The sequence below is a fragment of the Pistacia vera genome, unplaced genomic scaffold (genome assembly GCF_008641045.1).
Source record: "Pistacia vera cultivar Batoury unplaced genomic scaffold, PisVer_v2 Contig347, whole genome shotgun sequence".
Taxonomy (NCBI): domain Eukaryota; kingdom Viridiplantae; phylum Streptophyta; class Magnoliopsida; order Sapindales; family Anacardiaceae; genus Pistacia; species Pistacia vera.
Window position 1 is genome coordinate 360,745 of NW_022196165.1, and position 16,098 is coordinate 376,842.

Sequence of the window (16,098 nt, forward strand, 5' to 3'; positions counted from 1 at the left end):
AGTCTCCGTAATGCAATAGGCATCGAATATCTAATTCTTTGATTCAACATTTTTGCTTGGTTTAAGGTTGTAAAAGGTTAGTCATTTTTTTTTCTCCCCAAATTATGGTTAAATTAATAATATCCCCTCAATTTTTAATCAACGAGAAATAGTATTACTTGTATGAGTTAACTGTGGTATTGTGAAATTTAGAGTTTGTAAAGGTATTTAAACTAAAAACTAAATTTTGCTTCATCTTATTCAGTGTATTCTTAATGCATGCATGTTTTTTTTTTTTTTTTAATCCAAATCATGATATTAAAAGTTATTGATATAAGCATTGATTGAATAGAAAATAGCATTTTAATATTCTTTCTGTGACCTGAAAAAACAGAAGTGTGTGTTTGCTATATGATTGAAAAGATACAATGTATATTCCAAGCATAAATCGCTTGATTACAAACTCTCTTTTTTCACAAATTCAAGACTATCGATTTCTTATGATAGTTAATTTTGAGACAAAGATTGAATATGGTTGGTTACCTTATCTAGATTGGAAATTGAAGAATCTAATGCCATAGGCAAACACAAAAAAGAAAAGGAGAACCCAACCAATATGAGCCAAAGCAACAATAGGAAGGAAGTCATGATGGAATCCCCAGCTCTCTTTAAGGAACATCTTTACTGTCATTTTCATATTTTCTCCTGGAATCTCCACAAGATCATCTTTGTCACCCACTTGAGAAGTCATAAGACCATAAATTGTCCATGCGACGGGCGAAAGCCAATAGTACCACCTCCACCAAATAGGGATTTGCTGAAAAATAAGATGTTTCATCTTTAAGGGCATTTTAACCTTTTGAAATTATCATATAAATTTTGAGTTTGCAGTCGCTTACCACTCTAGGAATGAGAAAACCGGAGAAAATGTTCCATAAACTAAGGAAGAAATACAAAAGTATGGCACCAATTTGGAAGCTCGGAGTTAGGGCAACGAGCATCATCCCAGATAGTGTGAAGTAGATAAAGCACATCCATATGAAGTAGAAGAACAAGAAAAACTTTCCCACTTTCCATTCATATCCAATCATGGAATAAAGGATAAGAGTATACATAATAGCTTGTATTGTCACATATATTGTCTCTATAGCCACCTTCAAAATTTAAAAAAAAAATATATATATATTAGTGATTAGTTTTCCAAATTTAAGTAAATTTTATCAACCACAAGTTTGGAAATGATTAAGTTGCATGCTAGTCGTCCAACTGCTTTTTGATACCTGAGCAAATGCATAAGGTAGTGCAGAATACATGCCGGCTGCTCTTTCACGGTAGAAAACTGCTCTCTCAATATCAACAACAGGCTGCACCGCAGAAGCATTGCTAGCTCCAAGGAAAAGCACAGTAGAATACATTGCTCCTAAAAGATTAATCAGATCTTGTTGTTTTGTTCTGTATTTAAAAAAAACAATTATCAAACATATTATTTTTACAGTGGAGAGAAAAGAAACAACCATAAAACTTAATTAATTAAAGATGAGAGAAAATAAATAACATACGTCTTTTGTCCTTTGTCCCAAAAGATAAGACCAAACAGAACACCGATGCATATTGTCATCACGAGCCTGACAGCATTATATTTAGGATGTCTCCAATATGAACAAAGCTGCTTCCACAAACAAGCATGGCACTGAGAAAGAAATGATTGTGAATATTCAGTTGGGAAGTAGAGATCCTCGAAGCCCGGAGCTGGAGTACTGAGCTCTTTAATAAGTTCTTGATTCCTTCTGCAAGGGTGTCAAGAAAGTAATTATTTAACAAAATGGTCAAAATACCAAGCCATATGGAATAATTCAAACAATACTCAACCATGTTATTCTATTCAAACTTACTGATATAATGAGGAGTTGGCATAAATTTCAGCAAAATCAATATCCAGATGATCCTCGACCGAAGGAGCAGTGACTTCAAGCATCCATGTTGCTGGATTGTATCCATCCTTAATTCCCGGAACCCCAGGTATGGCCTGCAACAAGTTGTGGATTTTAATTCACAATTCACTTTCGAAGTTGACAACTTATCAAGAATTTGCAACTTAAAAAATTTAATGAAAAATACAATTTGGGACATCAAACACAGTAATACAGCTTCTTGTTTAATTACCTATTGCTATTCTGTGGAACCAAACACAAAAATTGTAAATAGGAAATGCTTACCTCAAAATATTCTACGAGCTTTTGAGAATGGTGACCAAGGGGTCCAGCATAAATGACTTGCCCTCCTCTTTTCATCAATAGTAACTGCACCAAGCACATCACCAAGTTGAATGTTGATTACATGACAAAACTTAGATGCAATCTCAACTATTAATGCATTGATCCAATGGCTAAAAAGTTGTGTAAAAAATGTGAGTTCTTGAACCTAACGCATAAATATATATCAAAAGTAAAAAAATTAAAAAAAAAAAAAAAATCAGTAAATTGAGCAATACCTCATCAAACGCTTCAAAAATGTCTATGCTTGGTTGGTGAATTGTGCACACAACGGTTCTTCCTGTGTCCACTGTATTTCTCACTGTACGCATGACAATGGCCGCAGCTCTAGCATCAAGACCAGATGTTGGCTCATCCATGAAGATTATAGAGGGGTTAGCAACCAGCTCGATGGCTATTGTCAACCTCTTTCTTTGTTCTGTTGAAAGACCATCTACTCCAGGTAGCCCAACTAAGGCATTCCTCAATGGCTTGAGCTCAATCAACTTCATAACTTCTTCAACAAACATCTATGAGATACAAAAATGAGAAGCAGACAACAATGAGATCATTTGCTGATGATGAAGGAGGAAAAAAAATGTTAATAGTTACAATCAGACAAGAATTTCATCAACATACCATTTGTGTTTTTTTATCTATGTTTGAAGAAAGGCGAAGCCAAGCCGAGTATATGATAGACTCATAAACAGTAACATGTGGTGAATGAATGTCATTTTGTTCACAGTAACCACTGACACGAGCAAAGGTTGGTTGCTTCTTTGGGTAGCCAGAAATGTTAATACTTCCTTCGATATAACCTGTGGTCTTTCTTCCTGCTAGAACATCCATTAGAGTTGTCTTCCCTGCACCACTTACACCAACTAGTGCAGTCAAAACCCCTGGTCTAAAAGCACCACTAACATCTCGTAGTAGTTGTAGACGATTTTCTTGAACTCCTTGAGTTTTCATTTCCTGGTATATTAAAAATCAGAACTTTTTCAACAAAATTATTTATTTAGATACAATCCCAAAAGAAGTTTCAATGTACATTTTATACTTCAGAAGCCACTCTAACTTCTTGTTGGTAGTAACTTAAAAGGATACGTGATAGTATGGAAGAGATTTAGAGATTAAAGGTACATACCGCAGGCATGTCCACATAATAGTTCACATGGTTGAAGGCAAGTGAAAGGGGTTGGAAAGGCAAAATCATTCCTCTATTAGGTTCAGCAACCCGATTAACTTCTGATGAATTTGTTGTTGCCATTTGAATACCTGTAGTTGTTCATAAAATTTAAGGAATTTCGATGATATGACATCAACATAGTTTAGACAAACTTTCAGCATATTTGGCAACATCTTATAAAAATCTATAAGATATTCTCTGCAATTCTACATAACATGTTCTCTTAGGCACCTCAACTTTTAAGCAATTTTCCCTAGTATTCACACATTTCACAGACCAGTTTTTGAAAAGAACTCCTTCAATATCTCATAGTAAACTAGAATTCTCACAAACACTATTGTAGTAAAACATATATATATATTGACGTTTTGGCTACATTCAAATAAATCAACCTCTTGGGTGCTGGGTAGTTATTGTTTCTTTGTATTTTAAAAGTACAGTTAACAGTATATTGATAATAGAGATAGAACAAAGGAAGGAAATAACCTTCTGCTCCATTTGGACTAGAGGCTCGTTTCTTATTCTTTTCATCTCCGTTTTCGTCTACGGCAATTGATTTTGAATCACCAAAAGCTGAAAATATTTTCCGCAGAAAAAGAGTCATCAACATTGAAGTTTGATTTCCATTCAAAAGACCCCAAATCAAAATAAGATAGGAGAACTCACGATTCAAATAAGTCAAAGCTCCAATAAATAATATGTTGAATAGGATTGAGAAAGCAACTAGTGCTGCAATAGAAATCCAATACCAATATGCATCCGTGAAAAAACCTCTACTCTTAAGAATTACTTTCCCAATTGTTGGTGCATCAATATTGGGGTCTTGGTTGGGCTGCAATAGTTTGAAATTTGTAAGATTTGAACAGGAAAACAAGACACACGATATATATATATATATATACATATATATAGTTTATCTATTAGAAAAGAGCATGATCAAAGTTTTAATAGATCCTACTATGTCCCATCTATTATCGAGGAATTCATTCAGAACAATGGCATTCTGTCCATACATCATAGGAGAACAATAGTAGCCCCATATCATCCATGGCTCAATGTCATCTGTAGACACAAAATTAAAGCAATAGAATGTTAAAATGAATAGATAATTGAAAGAAAACTAATCAAACACTGAACCAAATTTTTTGGTTGTAATATCTTTTTGTTGATTACTGCAGCAACAAATTGGATTATAAACAGCTTGCACTAACAACGATAATAACTACACAGCAAAGATTGAAAAACAACTTACCTCTGGCGACAATAAATCCTCCAAGCACAAAAACCATCAGCATGGAGAAGGTACCCAGAGTTTGTGCTACAACATCAACTCTTCCAATAGAAGCAATTAACCGAAAGAGGGACAGAGCCATCTGATGTATACAAAAAAATGCCAAGAACTGTCGGAAAAACCTAAAGGGAAAAATGAAAAGATTTGTTAGTGAAAGGAATTTTAATATCTTTCATGGAACTCTTATATATAGGCATGCCAAAACTCAGAACATAAACATGATTACACAAACTAACATTTAATAGTTTTGAGGCCACTTTGATGTTTATAAAAGTCATTAACCTCACAAAAATTGAACCCAATTGAAGATCTGTACCTGCTAGCAGCTGGAGCAAAACCAATTGTGTAGTATGTCAGAATGATCCATATTGCTGATTCCAAAAATGATAATGGGATCCTGAGAAGCCATATCGGTAAGCCAAAAGCCCATGCAGGATAGAAAAAGTGATCCCTTTGTTTGTAGAAGACAGGAAGCCTAAGAACAGTTAATGAAAGTTCTGCCGTTCCGTTGAACATCACATTCATCAAACTGAAGAATAATGCTCCAAGATACTTTCCTCCACCAAGCAAAGTGCCCGGATGCATTTTTGTTCTGAAGAACACTGTCAAGGCAATTATCGACATGATTGTTATCTGGGTGGTCTTGAAAATATAGAGAAATGAATTACGCTTTATTAGCAGCCACTCCCTTGCAAAACATGCCTTGAACAATTCCCAATTTGAAATACCATACTTCTCTGTCACCAGGGCGGCAGGGTGGACTCTAGATTTATCGTAAGGAACACTAAGATCTGATGCAAGTTGTTGGCCAATGTGGAAGGAACCGAAACCTCGTACAAAATCGGACACTGAAACAAATCTGTAAGGTTGGTTCTTCTTGAACCAATATTGTTCCTGGTCCTTCTCGGAAGTTACTTCTTGCAGAAAGTCAGCAACTCCTTTTCTCTCGGGGCATTTGAAACCCATGTATTCAAAAAATTCAAGGACATTCTCACGAGGACCATGGTAGACAGTTTGACCTTCTGAAAGTAGAATAACTTCATCAAACAGGTCATATGTCTCTGGTGCTGGCTGAAGAAGAGAAATAATCATAGTTACATCCATGATATGAACCATTTGCTTCATGTACTTGCAGATCTGAAAAGTAGTAGAACTGTCCAATCCGGTCGATATTTCATCCATTAGAAGAACTTTTGCTGGTCCAACCAGCATTTCTCCTGCACTCAGAAAAATAACTTTTTACTTGGATAGCCTTTAATGGAAGTAATTGTTAGAGAAATAAAAATAACAATGACAAATGAAATTTTATACAGCTAAAACATACATTGACACTACAATTTCATAGTTAGGTGTGATGGCAACAAGCTGCTGAATGAGGGAAAAAAAATGATGATACGCAGTTACTGTCCTTCGAAATAACATACCAGTAGTCACACGCTTCTTCTGTCCACCAGAAATACCCCTTCTCATCATATCACCAACAATAATATCTGCACATATGTCCAAGCCAAGTATCTGTTGGCATAGACAAAATGTCAAATGTCTGGTCTTCGAAATGGACTGAAAAACAAATGAACTTGAGAAAGGAGATCAAACCTTGATAACATAATCTGTAACCAAACTAGTTTCTCGACCTGCCACAGCAGTGGCTTTCATGAATGCATCAATCTCAGGATCTGGTTTAATTCCTGCTTCTTTCTCTCTTCTTGACAGTTCTGCCAGCAATTCATATCTTGTGCCGACGCCTAAACAGCGTCCTGAGAAATCCAATGTCTCTCTCACTGTCATCTCTCCCTGGTGAAGATCATGCTGACTAATATAAGCACAAGTCTTCTGAGGAATGAATTCATTTAATTCATGGCCACAGTAGGTGATCTTCCCAGATGCCTGTTCAAATTTGCAAATGATCACGAGTATAATCAGCCATTTTCTGGGTTAGCTGTCCACTTTTTTCAATATGAACTTGTGTTGATTCGCTTAGCCAAAAATACAATTTTTAAACTCCTATTATCTCAAACTGGTGAGAGTAACTCGCCTATTCGTGAATTCAGGTCTAGATTCTAAGTCTAATACTTAGGTACAAACTGAGAAATTCTAATTGCATAAACAGTACAAGTTAATTCACATAAATCATAATAGACAACTACAATCAAAACAGACCTCCAGATCTTTATCAAGCTTCCCTGCAAGTGCTAGCAGGAATGTTGTTTTCCCAGCGCCAGGAGGACCCAGAAGAAGTGTCATCCTGGAAATTTTCATTTCAGCAACAAATTAGCAGTTACTTTCTCATATGAAACAGCAACAGAAAATATAAAATTACCTTGATGGTTTGATAATCCCACTAACTCCATTAAGAATCTGTATTTTTCTCTTTTTAGATGGGACAAGCCTAAGCAATCCCAAAGCACTCTGTTTTCCATTAAAAATAGACACAAAAATTAATCAACATTCCAATGAAGAAAGGGAAAAATTTTATGTACCCAGTTCATAATATATTCTTTAAAAAACGAACACAAATGTAAAATCTCTTAAATTGCAGTTCAATGTTTTCCATTATCATTTACAGTAAATAATTAAAACGTAAAATACCTCTACTGTGGTCAAGAAAGCATTAGGCAAAGAAGGAAGGGCTCTGCTTCCATCATAAATATATCCCTGAACTGATAAATGTTCATATCGAACTTCAATCTTTGGAATATTAATTCCCACTCTGCACCAGACCAAAAAATAATAATAAAAAAAAAAAAAGAAAATCACCCGTAAAAGTGAAAATTTACAAACTCAAAAAGCATTATTTACTACCTATCAGTTCTCTCTCTAAGTTTCTTGAGAAAGTTTTCATTATCCTCCTCAACAACCTTCAATATATTCTCCATTAACAACTTCTTCTCTCGCATGCCGAGCTTAGTAACATCTACTTCGTCATGAACCACCTTTCCATTATCAAGAATTTGTCTTATCATCCCTTTCTTTAGCCTGTCAAACGTCGGTAGCCGTTCTATTGCCGCCCACCTCAGCTGCTCTTCATCATCATTACCCGCTCTTCCACTCTGGCTGAACACATTTGTTGGCGCATTCCACGCCTCCCGGAAACTCGTTGAGCCCACCCAGCTCCGTCGACTACCGGAAGCCAAGCTTCGCCGACTGCTGAACGTTCCTGCTATGTCATCTCCAGCCATAACCGCGGCCATGACAGTTACAATTCCAAAGTAATCTTGACGCTGTCAAATTAAGCAAAAGTCCGGAAGAGGAAGAGCATTGGATGCTCATTCAAGATTTTCTTTAATCTTTGCTCGTGTTTTAAATCATCGTAAAAGCTGGTGCTCTTATAGCTTTTTTTCAGTGGTTCCACGATGAAATTGAGTTCTTCATGAGTTTCATGCTAATTTATGAATGTTTTTGGCATAACAGTACCATTTATTTCATGTAGAAAAGATTAAAAATTATACTTGTACGGTGTTTTCTTTCCTTTGATAATTTGATTTAATAATTATAGAGATATTTTTCAAACAAAGTGAATCTCTTATACAAAATGATCTAGTGGGAAGAAAATAAAATAAACTACAACCGCTCAACTAGTATTACAGTACAAGGCCAACCACGCCCAAAATGTTTTATAATTTAAGACATATTTTTGTTTCAAAGGTTGAAATTTGCTCCTTGTATAACCTTAAATTAAATATCACTCTCATAACCTTAAAATCAACTCGTAAAGGGACAGGGTTTCAATATCATGTTGAATGCTATTGACCTTATAAATAACTTATCATAATGATATTTTTTTTAATTAAATAAATATATTAACCAAATGATAGTGGATTAAATTAAAATTGAATCGAACACGAATGTACGATAGGAAACAAAGTATTATTATATTTCTCTAGAGAAGACGCATTTATGATATAATTCAGGCAGCTGAGTGAGGTAATGACATTTTATAGAAATTAAACTCTACATGTACTTCGCCAGCTGTGATTTTCACTGTACAACATACATTTTAGATTTTTGTTCCAAGACTTTTTTTAAATGTGAGATTAACCAGACTATTACTATTATCATTTATAGATATATTTTTTTAATATGTTTATGAAATTATGAGCTTATTTCATTTACCCTTGTAACCAAAAATTTTCATGTTTTTATAACTATAAGTGAATGAGTTTAATTCTAAACACCTATCAGATAACGGAATGTTGCTTGTTGCAAAAGATTTTCTATACACATCTGAAAAAGCTCTTCAAGAGCGACTTACGCATAACTTAGAAGTGGATGCGAATCTTCTATTACAATCAACTGGGAGAATGAGACTTCGCAGAAATATATAATAATCGTTGCTCATAAGGGCTGTTGAGAAATTTCTTTTTCATTAATGAAATCTATTACATTTAAAAAAAGAAAAGAAAAGAAAAACAACAAAAGACAAAAAAAAAATGTATGATGCTTCAAACAGTTGGGGAGCAAGGGGATCATCCTCGGCCGGTCAGGGAGATTGGTACAGATAAGAAGAGATGGTTTTCAATGGGGAGGATGACAGCAGTTTCTCCAAGGTTAAGACCTCGCTTGGGGGAAGGGTAGACCAAGGGAGGGGATCCTCGACTTTCACTTGAGCCGATTCTCCTCTTTGCCCTCCGACGAACCTCTTCTGGCCCTCACCATCATCCTCGGAGCATCCAAGTACAAGTAGGTCATTCCTAGGCTTTAACCTTCATCCTCTCGACTTCCTTTGGTAAGCTCGCAAAAGGAAAGAAAAGTCGAGTCGAGGGTGGCTTCCAAAACTCTACACGAGGAAAACCGATGGCTTAGCTTGGAGTAGTGATGGCCTCGTAGCATCCCAATTTGAAGCCTGAGTTGCCTGCCTCAGCTTTGTTTTCCGTCAACCTTCTCCACCTCCTAGGCCAAGGTTGAGCGAAGACTACTTAGATTTGGCCTTCCAGTCCGAGGGCAGCCTTCTGAGCCGAGAAAAGCTCACAAGTTTAAACTTGTTTTGGCACCTCGTTGTTGTGCCAATTCTTCCGGCTTCCACTGCCTTAGCTTTAGCCTTCGCTCAAGCGCCTCAACTCACATTAAGCTTGTCAAGGAATCCCGTGTCCTTGACCCCAAAGGTCGCCAATTCCCCCCTGAGCCGTTTGAGCTCACGCTTGCTTGGCGGCCTTATCTTTTCCGCAATCTCGGCTCTAGCCAGAGCATTCTTTTCACGTCTCCGCCAATTGCCATCCCTTTGAGTGCCCTCCCAAGTGATAGCACTCACTCATAAAGAAAGCAGCTTGGCCATGGCAGGTCTAACAAAAAGGGACAAAGGGGATTAGACGGAAAGTTAACAAAAAGCGAGATAGCATGCAAGTGATAAGAAAAAAGAAAGGGAACTATCATACCTTTGCCGTGTAGTTGCACACAAGGCCAGCATATCAATAGGAGCAGCATCTTGACAGCCACAAAGGTTCGCGAAATGATTCCAGCCTACCCGTTTGTGGCCCTAACACTAATATGGTGAGGGAGTTATCGATCAGAGCGTCGATTGCAGCTTAGGACCGCTATTCCATTTTCTTGCTCTTCCTAGAAAAGCCAGATTTTACTCCCCCCGACAACGCCAGCACTTGCCCGCAGAAGCGGACTTCTTTCTTGGCCAAGTTGTGGATGTTGTTTTCTTTGAGGCCGTTGGCCTAACAACGACCTATTTGCCCAAGCCACCCTGCTGCTCGGCCACCTTTCTTTGCCCAAGCCCATCAGAGGCTCGGCTTCTGTTTCTTTTTTTTCCCTAAGCTATTATGCGCTCGGGTGCTTCAGTTTCCCCGGGCCTCCAGTCAACTCGGGAGTGTTTTCTTCATCGGTCCTTCTAGAACTTGAGGACACTCTTTGTGCCCATTGCCTTTGGAGCAATCGTAGGCTTTTTCGCATGGGACCTCCTTAGTCGCCACCGACGCGTTTCATGACAGCTACATCAGCGGGCTGCTTTGTTGCCAAAGCAACGGTGTTTTCTTGGCAGCTGTCAGAGTTGTCATCTTCTTTTTAAGGTCTGTTGGGTTTCTCGGCCAACATTCTTCTAAAAAGGACAACAAACAAGAAGCGATACTGGTGGGAAAAAGTGTGGAGCAAACGATAAACTAACCTTTTTCCAAGATCCTAGGAAATCTGCATCATCTCGACAGAAGTGTGATGCTTGCAGGTGGGGAGAGTAATGACTCGTTAATGTTACGCTATCCATCGGGAAGGTTGCTGAAAAGCTACAGCCTCAACGCTTGTGGCAGGCAGATAGTTCTGTTCGACGTTACTACAAAACAAAGCAACTTGGTTAACTAGAAACAAAGCTCGAAAGCGATTCTCGCACGTACGTTAAATCAAAAATCTTACTCTTCGAGGTGAAGGCACAAGGTATCCTAGGCTTTCATAGAAGCAGAATTATGAGTCCCAGTGCCAGGGACCTTCTTCGGGACATCAACCAGCCCATTGAAATTGTACCTTCTCGAAGAGTTAGTACGTCTGGTCTTGCCTTTTTTTTGAGCTTATGCAGATGGACGAGCTCCTCGACGGATGCCTTGCCAGTTAGCGATCATGTACGCATATGTACAGAGCGTAATAAATTACATAGAATTGGGAAAGCGGAGGGGAAAATGATGTCAAACCGCTTCAACACGTTGTCCAATAAAACGATGAGGGGGAATGGATACCCCATCTAGGAGCGTCTCAAAGGGTCGCCACCATACAAGGGGGGGATCCCGATGATAATCGAGGATTGTGGCTCTTCATAGCCTAGGGACTAGAGACCGCGCAGAGGTGAGCCAACTGTATGGTAGGCACGGTTTAGAAGAGCCCGCACGTCTGAGTCCAAACTTTGTGCGACGATTTCCTCGGAAAATCGAGAGTTGATCCCAAGGACTGCCGAGCTGCAGGCGAATCAACATACGGTCGATTGTGTGACTGATTGAAAAAGACATAGTATAGCTCACTTGCTAGGTACTTGAAAATAGAAGCGAACATGTGTTAGAGCTCAAAAAATTTGGCAAACATTCACACTGCTTTCAGTTCAAGCACCCAAGATAGCTCGCATCACACAACGAATGCACGCAACCTACCCTAGGTTCCAGTGGTCACCGCATTAAACCTAGGACTGCTGGAGACGTATTCAAAAACCTTACTAAAGCCCTAAAATATCCAATGTGGCATGGTTGAGTAGACACCTTTAACGCGAAAACTGGAGAAACGAGTAAAGAAAGGGAAAAGAACTCTATCGGAAGAAAGACGTTGTAGAAACTTGCCAGAAAGAGCACCGTGACGATGAGAAAATAGCAACAAAGTGGGACAAAGACGTCAGAGAACTTCGTGAGTTAAATGAGCATTATGACGACTTCGCCACCTTTATAGTGATTTGCATGGAAGACGAAAGGGCGGAGTTTAATTTGTAGCAGTCGATCTATGTGAATCTTAACCCTTCATTCGTCGAGCAATCTTGGCCCTTAGACATCGGCCACGGTCATCCATGCGAAGGGCGACGAATTGTCAGACTATTACACTGCAAAAACGTCAATCCATGTCCTTTGATTCGAGCGTTAGAAACCTATAGTCGCCACGCGCAATCGAAACATGACTGACAAAGGCTGTCGCATTTAATGCAAACATGACGCTTGGAAATACGTATTTGCCCTCGAACTTTTCAGTGTTCTGAGTTGGCAGGTATCACGGAAGTAAACAAGTGTGAAGCACGTCGACAGACATAAGGTCGACCCTAGGAGCTGACAAAACATACATCGGAGATCTGTTGGTGATGCCAAGCTTGGCATCAAATTGAACAATGTCTTGAAGCTCGAAACGAGATCGAACACAGGGGGCTGATGTGTGGTGATTTTTCCATTCAAGCTCAAGCTACCGTGAGAATGAGCTCGACCCAGGTTAGTCCACCCACCGGTGTTTGACCAGCATAAACTTGTCAACACATTATCAACCAGCATAAGCTCGTCGCGAACAACCCGTCAATGATCATTCAGCAATTCCCAGATATTGGGGAATGACTAAATCAACATCATCTTTGCTCAATCACAATGCCCAATGCAAGAATACAGAATTACAGTTCAGATCAATTGTATCCTTTTTTGCTCTTTCCCTTGTATAAAACTTGTTATATAACCCCCTCAAATATGAAAAAGGGGTTACAACTTTCAACATAATTCATTGTAAGCTCTCACGCAATACAAAAAAAAAAAAAAAAACAAAAGTGGACATAGGCGCAAAGTTTACCTCGCCAAACCACTTTAAAATTTCATTGTCATTTATTTATTGCACTCAATATTTGTCTATCGTTGATTACCCGTAATCAACACACATCATACCTAATCCACACATCCACAGGTCGATCGAATTCTTTAATGGTACAGATTTTGTTTATTTGAAATAAGATTTAAAACATGAAGAAAAAAATGATATGATTACTGAAAAATATCTTTTAATAAATATTAATTAAAAACAATCAATTTTAAATTTTTTTTCACAAAAATATATATTGTAAAAATGGATCTTTAAAGAATAAAAAGTCGAAACAGATTTAGTGTTGATTAAAATAAAAGTGATAGAGGTTGGGATTGAAGCTTTAAGAAATAAGATGAGAAAAAAAAATGGGATTTGGTTTATTTATTTTATTATACTTACTATTAATAAAATGACAAAATAATTTTTGTCTTTCTTATTATAAAACAATTAATTTAACCAATCTCCCTGCTGTTATAAGTTTTGGGTTAAAAAATGAGTAAATTTTTTCCAATACCATTTTTTCCACCCAAGTTTATATTATGTTAATATTCAAAATACACTTCACTTTTTCAGTCGACTCGACGATTATAAGAGCTAGGTTAAAAGGATTTTGTAAATGGAGACAGTAGATCAATATGGTGACGATTGATATTTGTCGCTGAATCAGTGAAAATCAAATAAGAACATAAAACTTTAGCTTGTGGTGGCCGATAATACAAGAAATCAGATTACCGGATGAAAGGGGTTTTGAGAGAGGAAACGGAGGTTTAAATGTGTGATGGAGAATTTCGCCTCAGAATCGCTTGTGGTAGTAACGAAAATTAACTTTGGTGAAAAGTGTATTTTGAAACTTTTTTGAGGAAGTGTTATCAAGGCAAACCTTGGGTGGAAAAATTCGTTTACTCTTTCAAACATTCAAACGGTTTGCAAATTACAAAGCAGCAGAAACTGAAAATAAAAAGTTAATACTAAATGAACGGACTAAAAGATTACATGTTTAACAGTAAGAAACCACAATTTTAGAATTTTCCATTCAGAATAATCAACCATAATAAATAAGTACACGATCTTTACCACAAATAATTGTTAATGAACTTTCCACTCTCAAAATTTTAAAATATCACTTTTATTATCAAATTATTATGTTTTCCGATTCTAATTGGTGACAACCCGCACCACCACATTCTCTTTTGATCATCATAAAAACCCCTAAATTAGTGCATCGACCTACCAATCGTCGATAATCAAGATTAGGATTTGTTAACAACCCCCCTCCCAAGTCAAATTTCGATTAATTAACACTAAAATCAATTTTAATAAAGAATCAGTGACCTCCACTCATCAAAAACTCTAATAAGATCTAGGTTTACTTTTGTTTACCATAAATATAAATGATAATAAAATTATAATTTTAAAAAAATGAGTAAAAAAAGTAATTATTACTATTGGGTGAAAAAGTCGTTAACTCTTAATAAGTATTAAAAAGAGTGTGAGCCCAAGAAACACATGATGACAAGTTAGTTATCAATTACTATTAATAAAAAGAAATAAAGAGACAAAATTCAATTTATTAGAGGATCGGAAGACTAATAAACTCATCTAAACTGGAAAGAGTGTCATGTCGTATAAACATTACCAAAGTAATCATTGTATAACAAGCTAATCAAGTATAAAATTGATATAGAAATGTTATATAGACACTTATCACATAGTACCAAAATTACAAAAATTAAGTAATAAGAACAGTTGTAATGACCTTGGAATATCCAAATCATCACCAGCACTGAATGCCTCTGCACTTGATAACTACATCATAAAGAGCTTTTAAGTCAAGACAGGGACCGAACGAACCACGAACTTAATTAATTCAAGGCTTCAATGTTAGACTTTACAATTTAATACTAACCACCTCGTTGAATATCAAGCTATCTGAAATTAATGTATTATTTCTTTCAACTCTACCTATAATGATAAAACTATTTACAAGTCCATTATAAATTTAGCCTTTATTTAATGAATATTTACCCAAGCTCTTTGAAATCCTTAAGCTGATATTTCTTACACCTAAGGAGGCATTTATTCTACATCTACCAATATGTTTTCACTGTCCACCCAAGTACAGACCATTAACTTATAGTTTACCTCATTTTGGGAAATGTTAATTTAACCAAAAAATGGGGTCCAGAAAATAACCAACACCTTATAACAAGACCAAAATACCCCTTATTTTCTCTAATTTAATTTGAAAACTAACTATACTCATTTGAGTTATTTGCAAAACCAATAAAATTAAAGAGAAATTTCAAGCTTTAGAAAAGGATTTTGGATTACCGATGGAAAGATTGGGAAAAGGGAAAAGGCGTTTTGATTGGATTGTTTAGTTTGTTGACGTTAATATTTTGTAAGCATAGTTGTTTACAAAGTTTAGATAGTGTTTTGTTGTTCTAATTGTTTAGAAAGATGAGCCTTGTGGGGAAATTATTGGTTTTTAAGGGTGATTGGATTCGGTTTAAATTATAATTCGAGTGGGCCTTAACTCATATGATTTTTGAGTGTATGTATGCCGAACGGCTAATAACCCAATTTGTGTATTGTACGCACACTCAACTTAATTTCATTACACTCGAATGGTACTACACTTAATGTTCTATTATGAATTGAGTAAGGATATTCGAAGGTCAAAATCAAGTCTACTTGATCTAGATCATCTCTTCCACAAAACACTGAAATTCGTTTAAACCTTTTTGCAAATTTAACCCTAAAGGATTCATGACATAAACTTAAACATTATTTTTTTTTTTATACACGAGTTCGTATCAATAGTGAAATCTAATCTTTGATTTTCAACATTTGCTGGTTTAAGTTGTAAGGTTATCTTTTTGTTCATCCAAATTGGTTAAATAAAATATCCCCTCAATTTTTAAACAACGAGAAATAGTATTACTTGTATAGTTACTGTGGTATTGGGAAATTTAGAGTTTGTAAGGTATTAAACTAAAAACTAAATTTTGCTTCATCTTTCAGTGTTTCTTAATGCATGCATGTTTTTTTTTTTATCAAATCATGATATTAAAGTTATTGATATAACATTGATTGAATAGAAAATAGCATTTTAATATTCTTTCTGTGACCTGAAAAAACAGAAGTGTGTG

General features: G+C 36.5%; 1 protein-coding gene across 1 annotated transcript; it reads right to left on the bottom strand.

Annotated features, from left to right (window-relative positions):
- Positions 1 to 362: 362 nt before the first annotated feature.
- On the bottom strand, positions 363 to 7,990 carry LOC116139082 (ABC transporter G family member 39-like). The gene is made up of 20 exons (XM_031424762.1): positions 7,511 to 7,990; positions 7,298 to 7,418; positions 7,029 to 7,117; positions 6,869 to 6,953; positions 6,305 to 6,595; positions 6,133 to 6,223; positions 5,025 to 5,925; positions 4,670 to 4,830; positions 4,376 to 4,479; positions 4,084 to 4,249; positions 3,904 to 3,990; positions 3,376 to 3,506; positions 2,871 to 3,203; positions 2,471 to 2,761; positions 2,196 to 2,279; positions 1,872 to 2,005; positions 1,539 to 1,766; positions 1,260 to 1,431; positions 879 to 1,133; positions 363 to 796 (listed from the first exon to the last, which is right to left on the bottom strand). Exons 1-20 carry the CDS (start codon positions 7,897 to 7,899, stop codon positions 524 to 526), a joined length of 4,386 nt encoding a protein of 1,461 aa, XP_031280622.1. The 5' UTR covers positions 7,900 to 7,990; the 3' UTR covers positions 363 to 523.
- Between the last annotated feature and the right edge of the window lie 8,108 nt (positions 7,991 to 16,098).